Here is a 16,132-nt window from a genome sequence, read left to right as displayed (position 1 = left end):
GTGTGTGTGTGTGTGTGCATGTGTGTGTGTGTGTGTGCGTGCGTGCGTGGGTGTGTGTGTGTGTGCGTGTGTGCGTGCGCGTGTGTGTGCGTGCGTGTGTGTGCGTGCGTGCGTGGGTGTGTGTGCGCGTGTGTGTGCGTGCGTGTGTGTGCGTGCGTGCGTGGGTGTGTGTGCGTGTGTGCGTGCGTGTGTGTGTGTGTGTGTGTGTGTGAGGCGTGCCGATGTACTATGAAATGTTTTTTTTTTCAGTCTTTGCTCCTGCATGTTTTTGTCTGACATGGAGTTTAAGGTATCCTTGATTTGGTTTATGTGGGTACTGTAAGTGTACAAAGTTTTACTGCAGTTTCCTGAGTAAATGGTAAGTCACTTTAGACAAATTCAACCAAGTTGGAACAACAACTCTGTTAATCATTCCAACTTCTAACAGCATAACAACTCATGGTGACTGACAAGACCTTCAGTGGTGCTTTTATTGACATCAAAATCATTCTCAATCTTTCCACGCACAACCGAGCTCTGACACAAACAACAGTACACAGCAGACACGACTGGCTTGTGTGCCTCTCAGAAATTTCCTTCCTTTTTATTATACATGACTTTTTCAAGGGTTTCCTCAGTTCCTGTCTGCTTACAGCCGCATTTCCCCAACAGACAATTTCTCTTTGCTCAAGAACAAGGAGGTGAACTGATTATGAAGTGTTGGCCGTCACATCTTTAGATTCTGTCTTTTCTGTCCTCCCTCTTCAGAGCCTTCTTCTGCACCTTAAAACACACACACGCACACACACACACACACACACGCACACACACACACACACACAGGGTGATCTATCTTTTGTTTGTCTGTCTTTGTCGCTCTTTTCATATTTTCCTTGGCGTCTTGTTAGACTAAGTCTCCAGTCCTGCATCTTCCCCCATTATTGTGTGTCATCTATTGTGTTGTTGTTCATCACAAATTAAAGTAAAAGTTGATGTTCAACCACTGTTTAGTTGGGTTTTATTCACTGAAAATGAAGGAATCAAAGTATTAGTACAGTAAATGAGTGAAGTACAGCAACAGAGGGGAGAGACGTTCACTGGAGCTCGTCTGTGTCTGACATGTCGTCCTTTGATTCACACTGACATGTATTAGAGAATGAAAGGTGCAGGTACACAAAGGAGAACAAACCTGAAGCTTCCAGACCAGGAACACAACAAAAGCTCCATAAATGAGGCTCTTGACCATCAAAACCACGTAGGAGAGTTTGGCACTCTGAGTGATCCTCAAATATTTCTCTGCGTGAAATCAAACATATTCTATGATATCCATGTACAAATACCACGTGTGTCCATTCTGGTCAAAGAATCCTGTAAGAACGTCTTTCCCTGTGGTCAGCAGCTCTGAAATTAAATCTGCAGGGAAGCTTCTTCTATGAGGATCAGCAGTCACAAAGTAACGCTCACCTCTTGTCATGGTCTCCTCTCCACCTGTTAGAGGAAGGAATTGGAATCAAAAACGGTTGAACGGTTGTTCAGGGATTCACGTGAGTTCACCTCTGCAAGTACAGGTACCTGGACTGCCAGCAACGCCATCTGAATGATGGCTGCTGTCCGTTCCGTTGAAGAAGCTGACAGTGCAGGTGAACCGATTGGCAGGTGTGAACCAGGTTGTGGCAGGGACCCTCAACCTGCTGGTGAGGCTGTAGTGGGCTCCGTTCCGCAGGGCCCGGTCGTCCGTGGCAACCCCCGTGGTGACGTTGTGACCATTCATGGACCAGAACACACTGACATGGTCTGGGTAGAAAGCAGAGGCCACACAAACCAGGGTCTTCTTCTTTTCCTTGTCTTTTTGGTTGTAACACTCGTGTTGTGAAGGTGGGAGCAGCGTCACTGTCGGTGGGGTGATGGGCTGGTTTGTTTCTGGAGAACAGAGAACATCAGGCACTGCTGAGACCCTTTCAGACCTGGTGCCACTATGGGTTGTTCCCCCAAGAAGACCTGAGGAAACCTCACTTTAGCTGCTGTTTGGGGATTTTTGGAAAAAAAACAAATTCACCGAACAGTCGGACAAAGGCAAGTCAACTCCAGAGAAGCCAGAGGATTATTTTGGTTCATACTTCATGTTTCTATCTGCTACAAAGGCGGAGAAAGGAAGGATCAAGTAGATGTTGACAGTTCTACCAAGGTTTCAGGTCTAAATGGGTTCAGGTCTGTTTAAGATCCTGTAAAGTGCTGTCAGCAGGAACAAACTTGAACACAACCAATCACATGAACACGCGCCTTCTAAGACTGCAATTCTTTCTGGAAGAGACGTTTTGATCAAATCCATTACCTTAATACTCTCTTGGATTTTCTGAAGTTGTATGAAGTTGTGATCGTGATCTTACCCAGAACTGTTAGTCTGGTTCCCTCTCCAAAATAAGCAGGATCAGCGTTGGAGCACACCAGTGACTCACAAGCACAAAACTGACAGACCTACAAGAGTTGCTACGGTGTTGGATGAGAGGAAGCAACAGCTGACCCTCTGTCTAACGGCTGAGAAGATGCTGGCTGGCAGGAACCACCTCGACAGGATCTTTTCTGCAGCTCAAAGCAACACATGAACACAACACCCGGCATTTTGTGTCAGGAAAGAACAACTCAGGAGATCTCGACTGACCTTTTCAAACGGCTTTAGATTCAAATGACCAACAACCGTCAGGGTTAAGACAGGAGACGGTCACCAGACAAACAGAAGAGGAGGATTTATTGAGTTTCCTACCCAACACCGTCAGCTTGGTGCCTCCGCCAAAGTAAGCAGGCTCATAGTTGTTCACACTGATTCAAGGCTGCAGAAAAAACTGATCCAGTCACAGTGAACTCCATCAGTGAGCCAGACGGACGCGTCTTTAACTTTGGTTCTCGACTTTTTTTAAAGAAACTTTGAAGTATTTCATATTTTACTGCTCAAAAACCATCATGTGCTGCAGTACTTTTTGTTTTTAGCAAATACAAAGTAGTATTTGCTTCACCAACACACCTGTCTGTCTTTACTATTTTACTGGTCTTTGACAGAGGTCCATGTTCCAGAACTAAAATGTCTTACTCACCAAGAACAGTCAGTTTGGTGCCTCGGCCAAAGTAGGCTTCAGAATTGACACAGCGTTAAAGCTCGACATCAAAAACTACTGAGAGGGACTCAGACTACGCAGACCCAAGTACTTCTGTATGCAGCCTTCTACTTGCAGGTGTGATCCCATTTCTAAACTCTCTACTCACCCAACACAGTCAGTTTGGTTCCTTTTCCAAAGGAGGCTTCATTGACACCGTCACAGTGCAGAAATACTGAGCATGAACCGCTGCTGCCTTTTCCAGCAGAACTCTCTTTGGAGAGTTTTGACTCGTCCTTCTTCCAGTAGTGAGACTCTAAAGCACTGAGACTTGAAGTCATCAACAGAAATATTTACCTAAAACTGTCAGTTTGGTTCCTCGGCCGAAGTAAGCAGGTTCAGCGTAGGTCACAGTGGTTTGACGTGAGCTCAATAGTTGTTCATGTCTGCAGAGGTTTTCTCCATGTTCCTGCTGACACGTTTACTGTTCTAGATGAGTTTCAGTCAACTGAAGACACCGACGCTCCCACTTACCCAGAACTGTGACTTTGGTTCCCTCTCCAAAGTAAACTTCAGCTCCAGAGTCACACTGAATGTCTCCTCGACCAAAAAGCCTCCTCACGTCCCAGGATCCGCGTGTTCAAACAGGCTGATAATCCAGAGGATGGAGGAGGGGAGACCTGCTGGATGAGCTTCAGCAGCTCCACAACTGTTTGGTTTCTCTCCAACAATCATCCAAGTTCTGCACGTTTGGACTGGAGATCCCGTTCAAACAAAATGTTTCAGGATTTCAATTCACTCCTCGGGGTTAAAGCGCTGTGACATCACAAGCTCTTTTCAAACACTGATGTTTCTGCTCCCCCGAGCAGCCAAACAACACGTAGCAGCCTCCACAATGGCTGGTAATGGGAGGAGGTTTTTGTACGGCGCTTCAATAGGACTGTATCACCGTGGCCCCCTGTCCCCACCGTGAAAAAGCATCAGACAAAAACCTGGCGTCTCTCTGCCTCCCCCCTCTCGGCTCCCCCCAGCCAGCTTCTCCACATCTCCACCTGCATCTCTGTGGGACCGTGAGAGCTGCTGACTGTCGGATGAAGCAGCTCCAACCTGACTGCTGCTATTTCTGTGACGCCAAGAAAAGAGGAAAGAGCACGTTTGTTTTTAGCTGCTTACAGGAAGTGACATCACTCCTGGTCACACCCCTTTACCCCACCCATCAGAGAACAAAGAACGCACGAAAAATATAACTCATACCTCGTTTACAAAACCCTTGAAATGTTAACTTTCTTCATGGTCAGAACGTTGTGATGGTATTTTCCAAAGGTGTACGGGCTCTTTAGAAAATGTCCCCTCGTCAGCGTGCATCAACGTTCATTCTGCTGATCTCATCACCTCACTGTTACATAACAAATGGGTCATGACTGAACTAATTGAGGGACAACCTTGCTCCAAACAAGCGAGCGGTGTCGTATCCTCCTGGATCTCAAAGTTACCAGGCTTTACAAATGCAGCTGAAGCTAAGCGCTAATACGTGAAGTGATCTGGTTTTGCACGCCATGGCGAGCGCCCACCACCCAAGACGTGTTTATCCCTGGAGTGAGATATGTGTGAGATATAAGTTTAATTTCTCCACATCTGAGAGTTCCCTTGTGGGAGCTTTGCCGTTAAGGCAGCGAGACTGAAAACGCCTGCTGCCAGTAAACACCACAGCTAACAGTTAGCCTCCTCAGTATTGAGCCCTACTTTATGTTGGGAAGTACTTGAGGTCAAATCTTCACCTGAAAAGTGACCTCAGCAGAGCTCATGACAACGCTGCTGCCCATGAGTGATCACATTTTTGATTTCAAATTTAATTTTCTTATGAAAATATTCTTTATGTGATTTGTGGTTGTTTTTATTTATTCCAGGTCGGGTACGTTGTTGACGGAGCAAACATGTATTATCTGCTACGCGGTCCAGTCCACATGTGGACTAGAACTGGTAGCAGAGACCAGGTCTCTCCTGGACTGCTTCTCTGCATGGCTCCCTGTCAGATTCAGAATTTAAAATTCTCCTTCTACCATCAAAGTCCTCAACAGTCAGGCTCCTTCATCCCTGACAGAGCTCCTAGTCCCCTATGATCCAGCTAGAACCCTTCACTCCCAGGATGCAGGGTTCCTGCTGGTTCCTAGAGTTCTAACAGTAGAATGGAGCCAGAGCCTTCAGCTATCAGGCTCCCCTCCTGTGGAACCATCTCCCAGTTTCAGTCCAGGACCCAGACCCCCTCTCTAGGTTTAAGACCAGACTTAAGACCTCCTTGTTGATCAGGCTGATAGTCAGGACTGCTTAGGCTAGCCCTTAGACCTGCTGCTATAGGCTCAGACTGCTGGGATCTCCCATGATGCACTGGGCTTCTCTCTCCTCCTCCTGTCCTCAGACGTGTTACTAACTCCTCTTCTTCTCCCCTCATCCCAGATCCAGGTGCTGCTGGAGGAGGCTCCAGACCTGAAGAGGCCCAAGCTGCCACCCGTAGCTCCACCTGCTCACATCCCCGTCTGTCCATCAGTCTCTCCTCCTTTCTCTCCCTCTTTATCTCTGTCCCTCTTTTCTTCTTTCTCTCTGTCCTTCTCCATTCTCTGTCTTTGTCTCTGTCCATCAGTCTCTCCTCCTGTCTCTCTCTCTTTATCTCTGTCCCTCTCTTTCCTTCTGTCTCTCTGTCTTTCTCCATTCTCTGTCTTTGTCTCTGTCCATCAGTCTCTCCTCCTTTCTCTCTCTCTTTATCTCTGTCCCTCTCTTTCCTTCTGTCTCTCTGTCTTCCTCCATTCTCTGTCTTTGTCTCTGTCCATCAGTCTCTCCTCCTTTCTCTCTCTCTTTATCTCTGTCCCTCTCTTTCCTTCTGTCTCTCTGTCTTCCTCCATTCTCTGTCTTTCTCTCTGTCCATCAGTCTCTCCTCCTGTCTCTCTCTCTTTATCTCTGTCCCTCTCTTTCCTTCTGTCTCTCTGTCTTCCTCCATTCTGTCTTTGTTTCTGTCCATCAGTCTCTCCTCCTTTCTCTGTCTCTTTATCTCTGTCCCTCTTTCCTTCTGTCTCTCTGTCTTCCTCCATTCTCTGTCTTTGTCTCTGTCCATCAGTCTAACCTCCTTTCTCTCTCTCTTTATCTCTGTCCCGCTCTTTCCTTCTGTCTCTCTGTCTTCCTCCATTCTCTGTCTTTGTCTATGTCCATCAGTCTCTCCTCCTTTCTCTCTCTCTTTCTCTCTGTCCCTCTCTTTCCTTCTGTCTCTCTGTCTTCCTCCATTCTCTGTCTTTGTCTCTGTCCATCAGTCTCTCCTCCTTTCTCTCTCTCTTTATCTCTGTCCCTCTCTTTCCTTCTGTCTCTCTGTCTTCCTCCATTCTCTGTCTTTGTCTCTGTCCATCAGTCTCTCCTCCTTTCTCTCACTCTTTATCTCTGTCCCTCTCTTTCCTTCTGTCTCTCTGTCTTCTTCCATTCTCTGTCTTTGTCTCTGTCCGTCAGTCTCTCGTCCTGTCTCTCTCTCTTTATCTCTGTCCCTCTCTTTCCTTCTGTCTGTCTGTCTTCCTCCATTCTCTGTCTTTCTCTCTGTCCATCAGTCTCTCCTCCTTTCTCTCTCTCTTTCTCTCTGTCCCTCTCTTTCCTTCTGTCTCTCTGTCTTCCTCCATTCTCTGTCTTTGTCTCTGTCCATCAGTCTAACCTCCTTTCTCTCTCTCTTTATCTCTGTCCCTCTCTTTCCTTCTGTCTCTCTGTCTTCCTCCATTCTCTGTCTTTGTCTATGTCCATCAGTCTCTCCTCCTTTCTCTCTCTCTTTCTCTCTGTCCCTCTCTTTCCTTCTGTCTCTCTGTCTTCCTCCATTCTCTGTCTTTGTCTCTGTCCATCAGTCTCTCCTCCTTTCTCTCTCTTTCTGCCCCTCTCTTTCCTTCTGTCTCTCTGTCTTCCTCCATTCTCTGTCTTTGTCTCTGTCCATCAGTCTCTCCTCCTTTCTCTCACTCTTTATCTCTGTCCCTCTTTTTCCTTCTGTCCCTCTCTGTCTTCTTCCATTCTCTTTCTTTATCTCTGTCCATCAGTCTCTCCTCCTGTCTCTCTCTCTTTATCTCTGTCCCTCTCTTTCCTTCTGTCTCTCTGTCTTCCTCCATTCTGTCTTTGTTTCTGTCCATCAGTCTCTCCTCCTGTCTCTCTCTCTTTATCTCTGTCCCTCTCTTTCCTTCTGTCTCTCTGTCTTCCTCCATTCTGTCTTTGTTTCTGTCCATCAGTCTCTCCTCCTTTCTCTGTCTCTTTATCTCTGTCCCTCTTTCCTTCTGTCTCTCTGTCTTCCTCCATTCTCTGTCTTTGTCTCTGTCCATCAGTCTAACCTCCTTTCTCTCTCTCTTTATCTCTGTCCCGCTCTTTCCTTCTGTCTCTCTGTCTTCCTCCATTCTCTGTCTTTGTCTATGTCCATCAGTCTCTCCTCCTTTCTCTCTCTCTTTCTCTCTGTCCCTCTCTTTCCTTCTGTCTCTCTGTCTTCCTCCATTCTCTGTCTTTGTCTCTGTCCATCAGTCTCTCCTCCTTTCTCTCTCTCTTTATCTCTGTCCCTCTCTTTCCTTCTGTCTCTCTGTCTTCCTCCATTCTCTGTCTTTGTCTCTGTCCATCAGTCTCTCCTCCTTTCTCTCACTCTTTATCTCTGTCCCTCTCTTTCCTTCTGTCTCTCTGTCTTCTTCCATTCTCTGTCTTTGTCTCTGTCCGTCAGTCTCTCGTCCTGTCTCTCTCTCTTTATCTCTGTCCCTCTCTTTCCTTCTGTCTGTCTGTCTTCCTCCATTCTCTGTCTTTCTCTCTGTCCATCAGTCTCTCCTCCTTTCTCTCTCTCTTTCTCTCTGTCCCTCTCTTTCCTTCTGTCTCTCTGTCTTCCTCCATTCTCTGTCTTTGTCTCTGTCCATCAGTCTAACCTCCTTTCTCTCTCTCTTTATCTCTGTCCCTCTCTTTCCTTCTGTCTCTCTGTCTTCCTCCATTCTCTGTCTTTGTCTATGTCCATCAGTCTCTCCTCCTTTCTCTCTCTCTTTCTCTCTGTCCCTCTCTTTCCTTCTGTCTCTCTGTCTTCCTCCATTCTCTGTCTTTGTCTCTGTCCATCAGTCTCTCCTCCTTTCTCTCTCTTTCTGCCCCTCTCTTTCCTTCTGTCTCTCTGTCTTCCTCCATTCTCTGTCTTTGTCTCTGTCCATCAGTCTCTCCTCCTTTCTCTCACTCTTTATCTCTGTCCCTCTTTTTCCTTCTGTCCCTCTCTGTCTTCTTCCATTCTCTTTCTTTATCTCTGTCCATCAGTCTCTCCTCCTGTCTCTCTCTCTTTATCTCTGTCCCTCTTTTTCCTTCTGTCCCTCTCTGTCTTCTTCCACTCTCTGTCTTTGTCTCTGTCCGTCAGTCTCTCCTCCTGTCTCTCTCTCTTTATCTCTGTCCCTCTCTTTCCTTCTGTCTCTCTGTCTTCCTCCGTTCTCTGTCTTTGTCTATGTCCATCAGTCTCTCCTCCTTTCTCTCTCTGTTTCGCTCTGTCCCTCTCTTTCCTTCTGTCTCTCTGTCTTCCTCCATTCTCTGTCTTTGTCTCTGTCCATCAGTCTCTCCTCCTTTCTCTCTCTCTTTATCTCTGTCCCTCTCTTTCCTTCTGTCTCTCTGTCTTCCTCCATTCTCTGTCTTTGTCTCTGTCCATCAGTCTCTCCTCCTTTCTCTCACTCTTTATCTCTGTCCCTCTCTTTCCTTCTGTCTCTCTGTCTTCCTCCATTCTCTGTCTTTGTCTCTGTCCTGCTCTCCTGCTCTCTCTCCGTCCCCACTGATCCTGGATCTGCTCCACCTTCCTGCTGGTAAAGGAAGGTTCTGGTGGCTGCTGTTGCAGGATGTGCTGCTGATGGAGAATTGTTGGGTGGAGGTTCATTGAAGGAGGGAGGTGCTGGACCTGCTCTACTTGGACAGAGTCAGGACAGAACTTTGGTTGGGGTTTGGTGACACACAAACAAACCTGACTTGACTTGAAGACATGCACAGACATTTACGATCTAAAGCGTGGAGGACGAGTAAAAAACATAATTTTACTTCAATCCGTTCAGCATAGATTGAAGTATGTTTATTCATGTATCATTTTAAATCTGTGTGACTGCGCCAAATGCGCCATGCTTTCATCACCCTTGCTGATGTCACTGATATCACCTCTCCCTGCGTGTTCTTTTCAATGAACCCTGTGGATGTCGGTGCGTGATATCTTGTCAGGCTGCACAGGGTTAAAGATTTAGGCGCTACATGAGCTCAGTGTTGGAGAAACATAACCTGGATTTTAGTACCGACCCGATGTGAAACGTCGCCAGAGTGTGGAGAGGCTGCTCTTCTCGTGTTTCGGGTGAATTTTAGCAGCTACTTTGTTGATTCCTCTCATGTCATTTTCCTCCACTGCTTTATGGTCTTTGGTCAAGTTTTAGTGAGCGAAAGTGAGCATTTTCACGGTGTCTTTATTGTGTCTTCATTTCCCTCTCAGTGTTTCTCAGTTTATTTGTGAGTTGTCATGAGTTTTTAGCCTGACTCACATTTAAGGCATTTCCATTTCTTTGCCTCCATTTGATTCTTTAACTCTCCAGAGGTTTTCGTCTCACTCTACTCAGTCTGATAATTGCTAGTTGAATTGGGTCAACGGTGAACATTTCTCGGTGAGTTCTTGTTGAGAAAATGAGCTCCCGTGCATGAGTTCATGCGGTCTGCTCATCCTGCCATCACTCACCGACGCTGCAACCTGACGTGAACCCTCATTCCTCCTCCTGGTTTCCTCTTCAGGTTGTTGTTTAGCTGCTGAGGGTTTTGAATCATTGTGCTCTACTGGAAGTGCAGTAATACACAGCCGAGTCTCCAGTCTCAGCAGGGTGTATCTGCAGAGAGGACTCAAGCAGCGTAGGCCGGGACATGGTGTACTTGGACTTGCTGAAAGGAGCTTCAATGGTCGACTGATCTTTACCAACAGAATATGTTACTAGCTGTACTCCCCCACTGCTGCTTTGTCTGTACCAGTACATGTTGTAATACTGATCGTCATCTTGTTCACACTGCAGCGTTACAGCTGCGTCTCCTTCTTGGCTGAATACAGTTGGAGGCTGATGGATTTTGACACCAAAGGTCAAATCTAGGAAACGAGACAGAAGACAAGAACACAACCTGAGCTGGAAAACACAGAAGCATTGGTACTCTTTCAGACACATGTAGATGTTCTTACTGAAGCAGACGAGAACTGCAACTGAGAAGACGTCCACTCTCATCGTGATGTCAAATTCACGAAGACGCGTTCATTCACGTCGAGCTGCACCGTCCTCCCTCTCTGCTGTAGTTGTGCTCCAGTCCTCCCTCTCTGCTCTGTCTGAGGTTCTCGTCCACGCTGGTTCAGATTCAGGCAGGTTCTTCTGTACCTCGACAGACTCCTAGTGGCCACAGAGCAGCGACTGCTGGGAGGGTTCTCGCTCAAGAGCAGAGGGAGGTAGCTGGAGCGTTCTCAGTTACAGCTTCAAGAGGATCAGAATAACAGGACTGCTGCAACAAAGTTACGGTGGCCCTGAGAGCTCAAAACTCGGCAACTTAAGAAAACACATCAAGCAAATGAAGACGCCTGGCCAGCATTTAGAAAAGGACAGCGTGATAGAAAGCTCTCAAGATGGAAGTCATTCCTCTGCTGGCTCTACAGTCGTTTACAGTAAAAGTTCACACAACTTTGAACACAAACTTACAGTTGGGTTGCCCTCAGCTGGCCAAAGTACATGATAACACCTTCTCCTCATGATGCCGGTCGCTTCTTAGCTGGTTACCCTGACCCCTGAGGTCATGGTACCATACCAGCGCATGTTGGACACACATCAGTGTGATAAACCTGTCACACACCAAGTCACGCGGGGGGGGGGGGGGGGGGGGGGGGGGGGGCAAGTCTTTAGCCCAAACTAAATGGTGGGCCTCATGTTGTGCTGTTAAAATGGACTTGTCTGCTGTTCACAGAGTAGTTGTCCTTTTTCATACTTCATCCTTGCCAAACTGAAATCCTGCCCGAGGTGTCACTCTGTTTCCTGACCAAATTATGAAAAATTACCTCACACAAAAATAATCATAAAAAAACACGAGTCGCTACTCGGGTTCACGTGCACCACGACCGCAGGCAGGATTTAGGAGAAGTGCCTGTCGTGACCTTGCCGACCACAGACTGAGGAGAGGAGGAGGCCGGCCACAATGCAGATCAACACCACAAGAACCCTGGTTTGTCAGTCACTGCTGGGTCAGACACAATTCTGGAGGCAGTGTTGGGCCTGAACGTGTTCATTGAATGATCGTTCATGGACGCGTTCATATTCTGGAGGAACGTGAAATGAACGTACAGCGCTGCTGCCTAGTGAACGCGACTGTGAACGCGTTCCATCTGGCGTCTGTGAACGCTTCGCTCTCTCGTTCATCTTCGTTCAGTGGGGTACCAGATTTCAGGTGAAAATCCGGCAACGCCAGCCACCAGTGTCGCATCATCACAACAGAAAGCAGCATGGAGGAGGTGACAGGAGCGGCATGTAGTTCCAGCCCACGGACGAGACGAAACTCAACAACCAGCAAGGATGCGTCGTACGGTCATTTAAAGGAGTTTAAAGGAGGAGGACGATGGAAAAAGTCTCACATTTCTGTGCAAACTCTGTCTGCCGGGTTTCAAAAAGAAAATATGCACTTCAGTGGCATCCGCCGCAAAGCTGAAACGGCAAATTGAACTGAAGCACCCGGGTAGCCTTTCAAGGGGTGCGCAAGTAAATAAAGGATGTAGAAGGACACAAAACTGAAAAAGAGGACGCAGTCTGACGCCCTGTTTGATTGGTAGAACTGAACGGCTGCCTGTGCTCCTACATGGGCGTGAGCAGTCATTTTAAAAAATAAGAGCTGGAAGCAACATATGGGGGGAAAGAACTGAACGGGTTCACTTTTAGAACTGGGAACTTAGTTCAAGATTTTGAATTATGAACTTTGAACTGAACTAGTTCATTTTAAAATCTGTCACCTGAACGTTGAACTAATTCATGTAGAAAATGACCTGTCCCAACACTGCACCTGGCGAGGAGGGAGGTGAACCCTGCAGATGGACGGATGCAGATTTATTCATTTTAAGTAAAATAATTAAACTATGATCTGCAGTGTCATATACAATAATACCCTATATAATATTTTGGAAATATTTCATATTTTTAGTATTATGCTTGTTTTTTACTTCTGGCCCCACTTTGGGGATCATATTCATCTTTTCACATTTTTATTCTTTCACTGCAGCACCTGGAGCAGTCGCCAGTTTATGATAAAAGTAAAATGAACCTCCGACGTGCCGCCACCTGAGAGCGACAGAGCTGGTATTGGAGGAAGTCTTTCGGCAGCGTGCGTCACTGTGAGTGGCAGCACGGTAGAAGCTGAGAGGGTCAGAAGTCATCAGTGTGGTGGTGCGCGGCACCGCTTCCCCTTTTTTTTTTTTTTTACATTGATTTTTATTTCGTGCGTCTTTGAATTTTATTTTGTCATTTTTTATTGTCATGAAAATTTCGTGACGCAAAATTTCGTCATACCCCTCCCTGTGACAGCTGCAGCAAAGTTACGGTGGAAGCTAACAAGCACTCATCGGGTCTCAGTGGGTCTCTGAGGTCCGGCTCTAGAAATATCAATGAATAAATGTATTTCCCAAAAAGGTGGCATGTGGTGGGAACGCTCACGCTCAGGTGTTTGAGGTTGAATTTGTCTTTTGCAGGCTGAAAGGAGACAAAGCAACATTTTGCGGGGGCCATGCCACCGGGGAACACTTCATCATTACATCCTGTATGCTTCAAAGAGGCTGCTAGCAGTAAAACCTGTCAGCGACAGGAGATGTGATGTATGTCAACAGTTTACAGCCGTTTGTGGTCCATTGGCTACATGTGCACGTTCCAAAAGCCTGCTTCAGGATGTTGAACGTCATGATAAGCGGGGGTTTTCGCGAGGGCGTGACGCTGAACCACATCTCTGCGGCTGCGCTGCAGTGCACAGCTGCGCCGGATGTGTTCTCTGAGTGATGAGAGAGCCTGTTTGGGTGTCTTGTGATTTCAAGCAATTCTTCAAACTCGGTCTCGTAGATGGGATCATTGCCGACGTCACGGTGGCCAATCCAATTCATCTGGCCTCCGTCCTGTAGCAGGCACCAGAGCGTCCCCATCATCTTCCACCCTGGATGATTCCTGCTCTATTAGAGGGGGAGAAACCTCACCCCTTAGCTTGGTCTGTGGGGGGAATACAAAAGTATAAATGAGGCGATACTCTGATCCAAACAGTTTCAACAAACGTAGGATATTTTTGCAGTCAACTTGATTACATGACAACAAGAAGAGCAGAAAGTCGATCTGGGCTGCAGACATCCTTCAAGTGGCTGCAGGAGCCACACAGCTTCCCGATACTGCCTGTGTGTGCATGGGTTTTAGAGAGGCAGTGGCATTCAACCACAGTACTGTGTACTGGCAGCGCAGAAATACACAGCGGAGTGTGACGGCTCTGCTCTGCTGATAATCAGCGCTCCTGTCAGGCTGTCCTCTCTTAACAGTTTGAATTGTTCTTCAAACTGGCTCTGGTACTGTTGGGAGGTTTTCCCGTATCCGTAGCCAATGAGGGTCATCGAGAGGCTGTCCTGTCGGTGCTGATACCAGAGCAGCACAGGAAGGCTGAGGTCATCGTGGCTGCAGTTGATCCGGACCTCAGCACTCGCCTTCACGATGTGCGGAGGAGACTGCTGAAACGTGACAGCACCCACTTGACCTGGAAGGAAAGAGACCAGGAAATGTTATTGACAAGTACTGAAGGTGCCAAGCATGAATCAAGCAATCAGTGGTGAAATAAGTGATCGTACACAAGAAGCTGAGGAGGATCCACGAGTGAACTGATGAAGACATGGTCAGCGACTGATGTGAGTGGCTCTGCCCTGAGAAACAAGAGGGAGGGTGTGTGGTTTCTCGCATGTGATCTGTCTCCCCCTGGTGACTACAGCCTCATCTTGCACCTGGATGATGTCAGAATCCACGATTCTCCTGAGCCTCACAGCCAATTTCTGTTGTTGGGGTTTTTTTTTTTCAAAGTTCGCGTTGTTAAATATTACAGAAGCTGTTAGCTGAAAATCATGGTGAGAATTATTTTTGTTGGCACAAAAAACACAAATGTGACTGATATTTTTTGCTTGCCTGCCTCCCTTCACAGTAATAATACAAATTACATTCAAAGATTTTGCTATAAAAATAAAAGTAAACTAGAAAGTTGTCAGCAGTGACAAGCTGTTCCCTGGGACTGAAAGATGTAAGAATCTTGCTTGAAAAAAATGGTAGGCACAGTACAAATAAAAACAAAATAAAATCCTAGCTTTTACTTCATTGTCATGTGATTTATGCTAATTATGCTATCAAGGAAAGGGCCATCCATCCATCCCTCCATCCATCCATCCCTCCATCCATCCATCCATTTTCTCCCTCTTATCCTGTTAAGGGTGGTGGGGGGTGGAGCCTATCCCAGCAGCCTTCAGGTTCTAATCACAACCTTCTTGCTGGGGGGCCACAGTGATGACCACTGGGGTGTCCGTGCTGCGTTATTAAGGAACGGTAAAAGATAAATTCCTGGACATCACAAACATGGATTTAGACTCTTAGATCAACTTTATCAGATAATAAGAAATACATTTTCAATCATTTCCAGTTTCTTGGTGATCGTCGGTAGTTGGGCCCACCTTCTTGTGATAGCCCATGCCCATTGCCTCGCAACCCTGCGGCCGTTGTGTGTGGAGAGGTAAAGCAGCAATTGGTTACCCTCTCCACGTAGAGTGAACACACTCATGATGGGGGTGGGATTTCAACACAAGCAGTCCATTGGATCTGGACCTGCAGGAGTCATGATTGACATCTTGGGTCCAGGGGTTTGTTGAACCAGAGAGCACTTCAGCTGCTGACAGCTGGAGAACCAGTCCAGACATGGAAGCTCCTTTATCCTGTCTCCCTTAGGACAGACAGGGGGAATTAGCACAAGTGGTAGAGCGCTCGCTTAGCATGTGAGAGGTAGTGGGACACATTTATTTATATATATATATTTGTACGCGTATAAAATGTGGAAGAAGTGCAATCAAAGTAAATAAGAATGTATGTGTTGCATATAGATGATTGATGTTAAATCCTCCAAGCTCCAGAGAAAAATCTCTGAGCCGGCAGAACAAATGTTTGAGGTGTGAACGGATTCAGTGGAATATTCATAAATAAGTGTTGGAGGACATGAGGAACCTTCCGGGCAGGTTTCCTGTTATCAGACCAACGTCTGCAGAGATGCACAACACTTCCTTTAGTGAGTACAGCACCGTGTTGTTTAAATCTTTTTACTTTTTCTCTCAGCACAAATTTATTTCTACATTTTATCAACTTTATCTGTGTAAATGTTTTTTCCAAAAATGGACCAACGGCCGAAGAGGAGTTTTAAAAGTCATATTTTGACTGCAGATTTTGAAGTGAGGATATGAGGAAGTGAAAAAGGGATGGACTTCACCTTTCTGATCTCCACAGGTACCATGTTGCTCCCATGGTCTCCAGGACAACTTCTCAGTTGGACCAACCGCCCAAGAGGAGTTTCAAAAGTCTCAAAGTTTTAAAAGTCATATTTTGACTGCGGATTTCAAAATGAGGAAGGCTGTTCTTAGTGCACATTTAACGTTCACTAATTCAGCAGCAGTGTAACACTTTCATCACACAGGAGCTCCTCCTCTGTTCAACCACACAGGAAGAGGAAGAGTCCTGGAGAATGTGGGCATCGATCCCACTACCTCTCACATGCTAAGCGAGCGCTCTACCACTTGAGCTAATTCCCCCTGTCTGTCCTAAGGGAGACAGGATAAAGGAGCTTCCAAGTCTGGACTGGTTCTCCAGCTGTCAGCAGCTGAAGCGCTCTCTGGTTCAACAAACCCCTGGACCCAAGATGTCAATCGTGACTCCTGCAGGTCCAGAGCCATATTTTAGCAGGTGGGAAAATTGTGTTGACGAGTGACTTAGTGAACATACGTGTCCAGACTCCTGCTAGCTGCTGTGCAC

The 16,132-nt window shown here is 46.7% G+C and overlaps 1 non-coding gene and 1 gene segment (V, D, J or C); both read right to left on the bottom strand.

The window, feature by feature from the left end:
- Positions 1-452: 452 nt before the first annotated feature.
- LOC147245970 (T-cell receptor beta-2 chain C region-like) lies at positions 453-13,969 on the bottom strand. The segment is given in 7 exon segments: positions 453-762; positions 1,169-1,275; positions 1,444-1,467; positions 1,552-1,899; positions 2,741-2,796; positions 13,532-13,835; positions 13,927-13,969. Coding segments are annotated over 7 exon segments (930 nt in total).
- Positions 13,970-15,839: 1,870 nt separating this feature from the next.
- Positions 15,840-15,912, bottom strand: trnaa-agc (transfer RNA alanine (anticodon AGC)). The gene has a single exon. It is a non-coding gene; the product is annotated as a tRNA-Ala (tRNA).
- Positions 15,913-16,132: the final 220 nt, after the last annotated feature.

Source organism: Aulostomus chinensis, chromosome 17 (genome assembly GCF_037954235.1).
Source record: "Aulostomus chinensis isolate RoL2024-O1b breed Wild chromosome 17, RoL_Achi_v1.0, whole genome shotgun sequence".
NCBI classification, from domain to species: Eukaryota; Metazoa; Chordata; class Actinopteri; order Syngnathiformes; family Aulostomidae; genus Aulostomus; species Aulostomus chinensis.
The sequence above is the reverse complement of the archived record's forward strand: the minus strand, read 5'-3'. Positions and strand labels throughout refer to the sequence as shown.